The sequence below is a fragment of the Tachysurus vachellii genome, chromosome 16 (assembly GCF_030014155.1).
Source record: "Tachysurus vachellii isolate PV-2020 chromosome 16, HZAU_Pvac_v1, whole genome shotgun sequence".
NCBI lineage: Eukaryota > Metazoa > Chordata > Actinopteri > Siluriformes > Bagridae > Tachysurus > Tachysurus vachellii.
The window spans coordinates 12,307,073-12,319,254 of record NC_083475.1 but is presented as its reverse complement, the minus strand read 5'-3'; the positions used below and the strand labels follow the sequence as shown (position 1 = coordinate 12,319,254).

The 12,182-nt window shown below is 38.7% G+C and overlaps 1 protein-coding gene across 2 annotated transcripts in view; it reads left to right on the top strand.

The window, feature by feature from the left end:
* LOC132859251 (xylosyl- and glucuronyltransferase LARGE1) overlaps positions 1-12,182 on the top strand; it is a 60,721-nt gene that overhangs the window by 39,657 nt on the left and 8,882 nt on the right. For both annotated transcript variants that reach the window (XM_060889919.1, XM_060889920.1), the window contains exons 8-10: positions 1,068-1,180; positions 3,658-3,783; positions 6,080-6,235. In XM_060889919.1, coding sequence (XP_060745902.1) covers positions 1,068-1,180; positions 3,658-3,783; positions 6,080-6,235 — 395 coding nt within the window. The remainder of the gene's footprint in view (positions 1-1,067; positions 1,181-3,657; positions 3,784-6,079; positions 6,236-12,182) is intronic.

Genomic DNA, 12,182 nt, shown 5'->3' with positions numbered 1-12,182 from the left:
AAGTCTGCCAGTTATCTTCTGTAGTTGTCATGTGTTTCATGGAGACGGAACACTGTTGAGAAATCATGTTTTTTGGCATTAAAACGCAATGATGAATTATAAGTCATTAAAAGAAAAACTGCACCAGCACATTAATCTTTAACTTCAGTCTCATCCAAGATTTATTTTATGAGGAATTTTTTTTTTCTTCTTTTTTTTTTCCCCATCATTTTTCTGATTGATGGTTCCCTTCTTTTGTTCAACTACCTGCACATTGTGGTACAATCGGGATTTTTGTACTTGCTTCATCTCCACCAAGAGACTGGTGCAGCAGCGTTTTATTCCTTTACTCTATAGAGCTCCATCACTCCCTCACTTGTACACACTGCTCAAACAGTTCGATCGCCAAAGCCTCAAATATCATGTTAATGCCATTATTAACACCATCACTCTCATCATCTAATAGATAGATAACTTTCTCTGAGGTGAGTCATTTTTCTGTAGTCCAGCGTTTACTTTCTCTAAACCTTCATGTTGGATTTCTCATTAGTATGAAGCTGAGCACTGATGGAGAATAGCGAGTGAGAAAAGAATTTCTAGGATTATTCTTTTGTTTCTGTATTAAATACTGTTTGAAAATACTTCACTGGTGCGTTCTGCACACCGGTATGCACTGTGCACTTGCAGTTAGTTAACCATGAAATAATTCTGTGATGCATTCGATCCAGCACGATCACTGCCACTCCAGAGAAATGGCATAACCCTCATTACTCTTCAGTCGCATTATTCACTCGACTGTCACACCGCGTTCAGCAACACATCCATTCTGCTTAAAGTAATCAGACACTCATCAGTGCGTGATGAGGGCCTCCTAATGTGACTTTTTACTCTAACCATGTGGCTAGCAGCTGACTGATGGCATGGTATTGCTAGGCTTTATGGGTGATGACATTATCAAGGTCATAATTATTGAAAGGACATCATTTGGGGCTAATCATAGTGATGTATATGGCCTAGTCCAGTGTATGTGTGTGTGTGTGTGTGTGTGTGTGTGTGTGTGTGTGTGTGTGTGTGTGTGTGTGTTACAGGTGTAATTCTCCTGCTGTTGGATCGCTTGAGGAAGCTGAGATGGGAGCAGATGTGGAGACTGACAGCAGAGAGAGAGCTGATGAGCATGCTGTCTACATCACTAGCTGATCAGGTCCATACACATACACAACATTATTGTAGATCAATGTATCAGGTATTGCTCAGGTTGTGTTTTTTTCCCTTAATAAATATTCGTTATAAATATTTAAATGAGCAGTTGTAGTCTTTAGAGCCCCCTGCTGCATGCAGTGAAAATTACAGTTACAATACAAACAACACGCTCCACTTAAACATAAAAAAATTGCAAAGCTTCCTTACCACAGCATCTTCTTGAACTCCAGACGGAGACTGAGTGTGATTTGACCTACTGTATGTTCAGCTTCAGCAGCTCGGGGTCCAGCACGTCTGATCCACAGAACCATCTATCCAAATTTTATTTCAAGTGCCACACTTCAAACAGTTAGCTTTAAAGTATCTCTCTGCATCTGTCCTCTCCTGCAAAATCAATCCCAGGGCTTAAGGGTTTGTTTTTTCTTTATCATCCATGCTTAGGGTGAGATCTCCTCTCTCTCTCTCTCTCTCTCTCTCTCTCTCTCTCTCTCTCTCTCTCTCTCTCTCTCTCTCTCTCTCTCTCTCTCTCTCTCTCTCTCTCTCTCTCTCTCTCTCTCTCTCTCTCTCTCTCTCTCTCTCCCTCTCGCTCTCTCTCTCTCTCTCGCTCTCTCTCTCTCTCGCTCTCTCTCTCTCTCTCTCTCTCTCTCTCTCTCTCTCTCTCTCTCTCTCTCTCTTGCTCTCTCTCGCTCTCTTTCTCTCTCTCTTTCGCTCTCTCTCGCTCTGTGTGAAATGCCATCTTTAAGCACCTCAGAGAGAGCTTTTGAGAACATGAGTGGCTTAAGGACCTGGAGAGAGATTCTGCCCTTGTCCTTCAGCTATTGATGTTCTCTCTTGCTCTACTTGCTGTTATCTCCGCTTATGTCATTCTTCTTCATTCTCTGATGCCCATATATAATGATTCTGCCACCACTGACCTCAGCATAAAAGATCTTTCTGTACATTTCTACAAATTAAGAAGACATTGAAACACATCTTTACCAGTAAATGTGGCCATATTTTGATATCAAATGCATCACTTTTATTTACCATAGCATGTTAAATCCTTGATCTGTCTCTCTGGCAGGATTGCAGGAATGAGATCAAACACGACTGTCTGCATATAGGATAGACTTTTTGTTTAATAGTGTTCAAGAGTATAGATGTTGTAGAACTTAAGTTACAGTAGGTTCAGGCAACGATTTTGACTTTATATTTATTTTTTTTATTTAATAGGACAAAAATGCAGCTTGTCCAGTGACAGAGAAACGGAAAAAAGCATAAACTCCTCTGTCCTGAAGACTTAGCCATTTTTCCCCCCTTAGCTGACACCTGAGACACACTCCGTAAATGTTAAATCAACATCATGTAACAGAAATGCTCAGCATATTTTAAAACAACAGTACATATTTTTAAACGTATTCTTAGCCTTATTTTATGCGGAGCATCCAAGATATCCATGTGAATCCACGTGAACGAGCTGTTACTATAGAAACAGTAACATATTAGAATGAGTGTGTTAATGTGCAGCTATTGTTAATGTTATGTCAGGAGAACAGTCAGAGCTGCGGTTCTGGAAAAATAATCCGCTTCGTCTGATTCGAGAATACAACATGCTGTGGTAAAATACTTCAATGTTGGCATTAGACAAAACAATGATTTCATTCATTAGAATTTTTCCCATACACCTTTCACACATGGGCTGTTTGTGCTATGATCAGTGTCTACAGAGCAAGTGACTCAGCCAGCATTCACATGCTAACCATGACCTCAGTGACATCATTACATTTACAGCACTGTTTTTTTTTGTACAGAGGTGCTTTGTAGTCTCCACCGAACAACTTCTACTCACTCTACACACACGTCTGAGACTAGACACATCATTACACTAAAACCCTGTTAGACAGGACAGTTTCATTGGTTTTAGCTGCTCGTGGTGTTGAGCCATCGTGTTCTGGAGTGTGGGTCTAGCACGCTTCCGCTTTGCCGCACTGCTTAGCCAGGCATAACACACAAATATGGCAAAAAATGATTATGGAAGTCTATTAGGAATGCTTTCAGTGCATTATGATATTTCTTAAATCGCTTGAATCACTCACGCAAATTACTGTTTAGTGTATTGGAAATGTTCTTAATTTCCAAATATCTGTTTTGAAGTCAAATTGAAAACCATTGATTCGTGAATCAAAATGATTTACTGTCACCTCCCTAATACTGTTCATTTCACAGTAATAGCTTTTACAAACAAACTTTAACTTTCCATGCTCTTAGGTGAATGAATGTAATAGCTGTAGTCAGTAACTCCACACCTCCTTATCATGGAAATATGGTTTAAAATGTGAGATCGTGATACTTTCTAAACACAACGGGGCAGTTAATCTTGCAAAATCACTGTTTATTCCTGCTTTTTTTTTCTGTGGAGTGAGTAGGAGGCATGAGAGCTGCAAGGTCTGTTTGTAGCTGATGTAATGGAATGTGAGATGTCGGTCTTGTGCTTTGCAGGACATCTTTAACGCTGTGATCAAACAGAACCCCTTCCTGGTGCACCAGCTGCCCTGCTTCTGGAATGTCCAGCTGTCGGATCACACGCGCTCTGAGAAGTGCTACAGAGACGTGTCCGACCTCAAGGTGAGGAAGAAGAGAAGGCGAGACTGAAAACGTAGAGAGATTCTAGACCTAGTACATATGTAGTGGAGAAAATGAAAGCTTGCATCATGCTGATGAAGGAGAGGCAGTTTAGAAGAGTCAGTGCTGGACTATGTAAGATTTTCTCCTGCTGACTGTCACCATCTGCTTTTATAGTGTGTGTGTGTGTGTGTGTGTGTGTGTGTGAGAGAGAGAGAGACTGAGGTGTGACTGCCTGTACCTTCTGCTCTGTCCTAACTTCTGCTCCTCTGTGGCTCTTAAACTCACCTTATCATTTACTGTGTAACAATGATTTGCTCCTCATGACTCCCTAATAGAGCAACAGCACACTAGATTCTGACGACTAAATTCATCTTCTGACTGGTGCAATATTACGAGTGCTTGCACCAGCGATAAAGGGCAAATCTGGACGGTGCCACAGGCAGCCACAACAGGAGCTCAGGACAGAATAATTGGCCCTGCTGTCTGTGTGAGAAGCTTTCCCTTTTTTCCATGTCAATCACAGTCACACTAGCCACTTGCAGGTGTAAAAGTTTGTGTATACAGAGCAGGGCTGTTCAGTTTCTCCTCCAAGAGCAGGGCTGTTCAGTTTCTCCTCCAAGAGCAGGACTGTTCAGTTTCTCCTAGAAGAGCAGGGCTGTTCAGTTTCTCCTCCAAGAGCAGGGCTGTTCAGTTTCTCCTCCAAGAGCAGGGCTGTTCAGTTTCTCCTAGAAGAGCAGGACTGTTCAGTTTCTCCTAGAAGAGCAGGACTGTTCAGTTTCTCCTCCAAGAGCAGGGCTGTTCAGTTTCTCCTCCAAGAGCAGGGCTGTTCAGTTTCTCCTAGAAGAGCAGGACTGTTCAGTTTCTCCTCCAAGAGCAGGGCTGTTCAGTTTCTCCTCCAAGAGCAGGACTGTTCAGTTTCTCCTAGAAGAGCAGGGCTGTTCAGTTTCTCCTCCAAGAGCAGGGCTGTTCAGTTTCTCCTAGAAGAGCAGGGCTGTTCAGTTTCTCCTCCAAGAGCAGGGCTGTTCAGTTTCTCCTCCAAGAGCAGGGCTGTTCAGTTTCTCCTAGAAGAGCAGGACTGTTCAGTTTCTCCTCCAAGAGCAGGGCTGTTCAGTTTCTCCTCCAAGAGCAGGGCTGTTCAGTTTCTCCTCCAAGAGCAGGGCTGTTCAGTTTCTCCTCCAAGAGCAGGGCTGTTCAGTTTCTCCTAGAAGAGCAGGGCTGTTCAGTTTCTCCTCCAAGAGCAGGGCTGTTCAGTTTCTCCTAGAAGAGCAGGGCTGTTCAGTTTCTCCTCCAAGAGCAGGGCTGTTCAGTTTCTCCTCCAAGAGCAGGGCTGTTCAGTTTCTCCTAGAAGAGCAGGGCTGTTCAGTTTCTCCTCCAAGAGCAGGGCTGTTCAGTTTCTCCTCCAAGAGGAGGGCTGTTCAGTTTCTCCTAGAAGAGCAGGGCTGTTCAGTTTCTCCTAGAAGAGCAGGACTGTTCAGTTTCTCCTAGAAGAGCAGGGCTGTTCAGTTTCTCCTCCAAGAGCAGGGCTGTTCAGTTTCTCCTCCAAGAGCAGGGCTGTTCAGTTTCTCCTAGAAGAGCAGGGCTGTTCAGTTTCTCCTCCAAGAGCAGGGCTGTTCAGTTTCTCCTAGAAGAGCAGGGCTGTTCAGTTTCTCCTCCAAGAGCAGGGCTGTTCAGTTTCTCCTAGAAGAGCAGGGCTGTTCAGTTTCTCCTCCAAGAGCAGGGCTGTTCAGTTTCTCCTCCAAGAGCAGGGCTGTTCAGTTTCTCCTCCAAGAGCAGGGCTGTTCAGTTTCTCCTCCAAGAGGAGGGCTGTTCAGTTTCTCCTAGAAGAGCAGGGCTGTTCAGTTTCTCCTCCAAGAGCAGGGCTGTTCAGTTTCTCCTCCAAGAGCAGGGCTGTTCAGTTTCTCCTAGAAGAGCAGGGCTGTTCAGTTTCTCCTAGAAGAGCAGGGCTGTTCAGTTTCTCCTAGAAGAGCAGGGCTGTTCAGTTTCTCCTAGAAGAGCAGGGCTGTTCAGTTTCTCTTCCAAGAGGAGGGCTGTTCAGTTTCTCCTCCAAGTTTGTTTTATAGCATTTGTAAAGATATTCTATCTAGCATTAGGTGTCTCACTAGTGAGATGTGTTGGCCTTTACCCGCACAAACTCTGCGTTAGGAGAAATTATTGTAAAAACAAAAAAACTGCAATTTCTGTGTAATACAGCAGAGTGCAGTTAAAATGTCATATGACACAATGGGACATGTTAAAATTGTTTCTGAAATCCTTTTAATGGGAATTGTATTTACATTTCATTATCATATTTGTCCAGGTGATCCACTGGAACTCTCCTAAGAAGCTGCGGGTGAAGAACAAGCATGTGGAGTTTTTCAGGAACCTTTATCTGACCTTTCTGGAGTACGACGGCAACCTGCTGAGGAGGGAGTTATTCGGCTGTCCGAGTGAAACCGACCACAATAGTGAGAATGTAGGTACAAACCGAATAAACAAGAAGTGTAAATACACACAGAGTACAAAAGACTAAAAAAAGATCTCAGATGTGGATGAGCTACAACTGTAGAATACTATATGGGGTTCACTCCTGTCAGCTGGGAACAGGAAGCTGAGGTGACCAAGTGAAATTATCCACCTTGAGGTTTGATGTGTTGTGCGATGCTTTTCTGTTCATCATGATTGGAACATTTCCACTCAACAGCTGGAATTTCTTTTTGTTTTTCACACCATTAACTCGAATAAAAACCAGCACAAACAACCACACCATGCCTAGAGTCACTAAACTCACATATTCTACAGTATGATGTGAAGATGAACTCAAGCTGTTGCATGGATATGAATGATTTTATGTTCTGCACTGTGGCCACATGCTCGGTTGAGTGAATAATGGCATGAATGAGCAGGGATAAGATAAGATAAGATAAGATAAGATAAGATAAGATAAGATAAGATAAGATAAGATAAGATAAGATAAGATAAGATAAGATAAGATAAGATAAGATAAGATAAGATAAGATAAGATAAGATAAGATAAGATAAGATATACCTTTATTCATCCCACAATGGGAAAATTTCTCTGTTACAGCAGCAAAAATATATAAATAAAAATATATAAAAATAAAAGGTAGATAAAAGATAGAGCTGTTCCTGAGCAATTGTTCACTGTTTAGTCATTCTATAGTATTCATTTCTTTGTTGTTGTACCAGTTGGATAAAGTTCAAAAGAGCACTTTGAAAAGTTATTTATCAATAATCTAAAGGCAGATTTAAACACAATGGGACTTCAGCTAATCAAGCAATTAGTATAATCAGAAAAAGGTCCTAGTATTCGTACGTTGCTGTATGGCAACAATGTGTAGAGGAGGATTTACAGAAATCTGAAAATCCTGCATCAAAACATCATTATGACATTCAGTTCTCCTGAGAGTTAGCAGACAGAATAAAGGAAATATCCAGACCTTTGTGTTTTTCCCCTAGTGAGAACCCAGTGAGGATGAGTAAATTATCCATCCTCCCCACTCCACTCCTGCACACTGAGTTCATGTATTTAAGTCGACTGATTCAATAGAAAGAAAGAAAAAAATTCATAGGATACAGTAAGAGGTGAGATGATGGAGTGACTTGTTCTCTCTATCTCTCTCTCTCTCTCTCTCTCTCTCTCTCTCTCTCTCTCTCTCTCTGTGAGATGACAGATGCCTCTGTGGGTGAGGAACACAGATGGGTCTTTCATATGACTGTGCACGCTCATTCTGGGTCATTCTCTTCCCTCATAGCAAGAACAGCAGGTGCTCTTTATAATGAGACACTATTTGTAAGACACGTTGTGAGTGTGTGTGGAAGGATCACGGGAGTATGATACAGATTATGTTGCTGCATTTACTCCCTGATTCGAAGACACAGCATTCACTGATGCTGCATGAGAAAAGGGCCTTCAGGGCAATCAGAGAAGGCCTCAGGATTTCTTGCTGATAAAAATAAAAAATAAAAAATTAATTACATTAAATAAATAAATAAATAAATAAGAAATGTTAGCACTATGTGTGTAACATTCAGTTCATTGTTTCATAGAATCATCATGCTTGTATTTAGTATCTGAATTAATGAGAAATTGTTTTAGTCTTAGTTCATTATTAGATTTTGGATGTAACAGTTAAATTGTTGAAATAGCATAAAGAAAGTAATTAATTAGCAATTAATTCATAGACGTTTCCTCCTGTAGCTTCATGGTAGATTCAGCAGACATAATTTACACACTGATTAAGACTTTAGGAGGTAGACCGAGAGCTGTACGTGTCTTATTAAACACAAACATAATACAAATGTGACACCGAATGAAGTTGTCACATTTCACCTTTTCTTAAATCATTATTTGCATTTTAATTTTTTGGAATAAATGTCAGTCCAACACTAATTCACTCCATAATCAAAGGCTAACAATTACCTGGTACTGAATTACACAATAACAAAGCCGTCATGGCTGAGTTTAAAGTATCAGCCTTGTGGAAGTAGATCAGTGGAGACATTTGAGAGATTTCAGAAAAGCCATTGCAGGAACATTGACTCATCAGCAGGAGCAGAGCTGAACTGTGGCCAAATGGCACATTTGAGGCGAATCGGCAAGTCGAACTCCAAACAGTTAAAATAAATAAATAAATAAATAAATACCCTTCCTCTACTGGAGATGACTATTATAATGACTTTATAACAGTATTGATTTTATATTAGTTAACATAAATACACAGACACATTACTTGGTTAAATCCATAATATTGATCACAATAACCACTGTTTTAAGAAGGTAATCATCAGTAATGCTAACCAGGGGAAATGACGTTATTACATCTCTCAATTTTACAACCTGCACGGCAGCACAAATGTAATTAGGGCCTTTATATCATTGACCGTCTCTGAAGCGATTAGCTGTTGTTTCGGTCTGAATTTTAGAAAATAAACTTTAATCCTCGGTTTTTAATGATCATGCGATTCCTGATCAGAGTCTCTCCGTTCATTACACGTTGAGAGGGATGCAGACAGCCTTGTTAAAATGACAATGAAATCTATTCGATTCAATCAATATTTAATCTAATCTATTCTGTTTAAACATTATTTAATCTAATCTATTCTTTTTAAATAATATTTAATGTAATCTATTCTGTTAAAAACAATATTTAATCTAATCTATTCTGTTTAAACAGTATTTAATCTAATCTATTCTTTTTAAATAATATTTAATCTAATCTATTCTGTTAAAAACAATATTTAATCTAATCTATTCTGTTAAAAACTATATTTAATCTAATCTATTCTGTTTAAACAATATTTAATCTAATCTATTCTGTTTAAACAATATTTAATCTAATCTATTCTGTTAAAAACAATATTTAATCTAATCTATTCTGTTTAAACAATATTTAATCTAATCTATTCTGTTAAAAACATTATTTAATCTAATCTATTTTGTTAAAAACAATATTTAATCTAATCTATTCTGTTAAAAACAATATTTAATCTAATCTATTCTGTTAAAAACAATATTTAATCTAATCTATTCTGTTTAAACAATATTTAATCTAATCTATTTTGTTAAAAACAATATTTAATCTAATCTATTCTGTTTAAACAATATTTAATCTAATCTATTTTGTTAAAAACAATATTTAATCTAATCTATTCTGTTAAAAACAATATTTAATCTAATCTATTCTGTTAAAAACAATATTTAATCTAATCTATTCTGTTTAAACAATATTTAATCTAATCTATTCTGTTAAAAACAATATTTAATCTAATCTATTCTGTTTAAACAATATTTAATCTAATCTATTCTGTTAAAAACATTATTTAATCTAATCCATTCTGTTTAAACAATATTTAATCTAATCTATTCTAATTAATGGATATTTACATCCATTATTGAAATGAGCATTTCGTGTTAGTGTTAGATTATGATCTGATGATATTGATTAGATTAGATTAGATTAGATTCTAGATCTGTCATTGCTCATCAGCCAGTTCCAGCATGGCATTTGGCTCTCACACAGCGTTACAGTTCTCCTTATCGAGCATGGCACTTATCACTGGTTTTATCTAACCTGATTTAACATGAGAGATTCAGCCATCTGGTGTGGTGTTTTAGTCCTCCATCTGTCTGGGATTTCCTAATGGTTATAATAAATTCGATTCATTATCATCTGTCCATGCACCATTGTTTTAAGCAAGGCATAGTCAGTCATGTCAATTTTAAAACTTTTATAAATAAATATGTAAATAAATAAATAAATTGCTAGTTTGTTTATGGTCTAATTCACTCTGACAATGACCAAAGAATATCTCTATATTTTTACCTTTATTAAAAATATCTCTGATCTGAACATGCAGTTTGGAAAGTGTCCATGTCCTGACAGTGTAGCAGATAGACTCCGGTTAGCTTTTAGTGGCTGAGTCTTGATTTGCATTGTTGTTCATTTAGTAGCTGCCAAACCTGTCGTGTGTGTGTGTGTGCGCGTGCGTGCGTGTGTGTGCGCGCGCGTGTGTGTGTTGACAAATTTGACCTCAACACCACTTTATATAATCAGAATGATCTATTAACCATTTAAAAATCCTGATTTTGGATTCGGGAATGTTGTAAAGCCAGGCTATACATTTTCATATTTTTCATAATCCTTTGCGATTGTTGCTTGTCAGACTGTATGAACATGGTCCCCATGTCACACTGTAGGATCTCAGTTGCCATCGTGTCAGACTGTATGGAAAATGTCAAAATCGGACGCACACAAATGTCTTGTCTGGGGTTTTACGTCATCAATCCGTGACATGTTCAGACCTTCGTTCTCTCGCTAAAATGACAGTTAGCTGCAAACAAAAATATGTAGCATTAATTTTGTTTATAACAATCCTCGATTATAAAAACAGAAAAAAAACAGCATCACCATGTGTTGAGCAAGTCACGGCCGGTTCAGCGGTTCTATTGGTTCTCATTGGTTGGCGCTCATCATATGGAGATGTCACACTGCAGGTAAGTGTCTGAAAACTTCTGACACTGCCAGAACTTCATCGGAGGAAAAAAATATATAAATATTAAAGGCCATTATTCGGATGTCAGTGACCAAGTCAAACCAGCCATCAAAGACTACAGATTTTATCCTAGGATTCTAGAAAACTTTTAGGATTTTCAAAATCTGTCTCAGATGATTAAATCGTGGCTAAATTCAGGCCGTGTGAATCCGGGTAAAATTTGGTCATTGTAGGGTAAAATGCATCCTTTTTTTATGTTTGATCTTAACACACAATATGTAACATCACCGACAATGAAGCAGTAGACTTATTGTATATTATATTCAATATTATATACTATATTAACATGTACATGTCCAGTCTACTAATGTGACTGGATGAGTGGCATTCCAACAGTGTTAAATATTCAGTATAACTACACTGGGACATATTGCATTTTAATCCCAAGCTCAAAACGGTTCTAGCAGTAGTTTTAGTGACATCATCATACATGTCAAATGATAGATATTGTCAAGAATATAACTGTTTACTTAAACACTCTTGCTCATGCAATATTGTTTCATTTAAGCACAGTGTGTTAAACTACAACAGAAATATGTTTGTGCAATTATTATACGCAAACAGTGTGTATGTTATGCATGAACACATTTTTATTAACAGTAGATAAAAGAACAGAATTATCTTTTGCATGGAAAAATCAACTCCTTACTAAGGCACTGTGCATAATATTGCTAGAAACTTTGTTAGAATGTCCTTTTTTTCCAGGGAAAATGACAGTCACATGCAATATTTGTCTGCTTTTAATGTAATGCATGTTTAATATTTACAATTGTCTTTAATAACTGCTGGATCTGGAGTCTAATCTGGGAAACTTTGTGCAAGGCAGATATACACACATACTTTCCCTCCTCTGTCAATCACGGTGACACTAGACAATCCGGGCTGCTTGTGAGCTCATGTATGCAGAAGAGGACAGCAAGAGCTTTCTCTGTGTCATGTTGTCATGTGACACAGCATGACCAGCCATTTAAAAATTTGTGCTTAGTTGGCTGCACATGTCTTGGAAACCCCCTCACTTCACCCTCGCTGACTGGTAGCAGTCATATGATAGGGATATCTGGCTGTAGGTGGAAATTGGGAAGTGACCAAAAATAGTTAGGAGGAAAACCACATAACCTGATGGCTCAGGATCAGACCCTGGTGTTGTGAATGCAAGTCACTGCTCCGCCGTGTTGCCCTGTGTATTATTTGATCTATTTTTTCCTTCATTTACATATAAGAGCGTGACGTTTTCTTTGCTAAGCTTTATGGTTCTCCAGGCTGATTAGCCCTTCAGAGCAGCAACACACAGCAAATTCAGTACATCACTGGCATCCTTCATTAATCAAATCACTCTCAGCTTGACA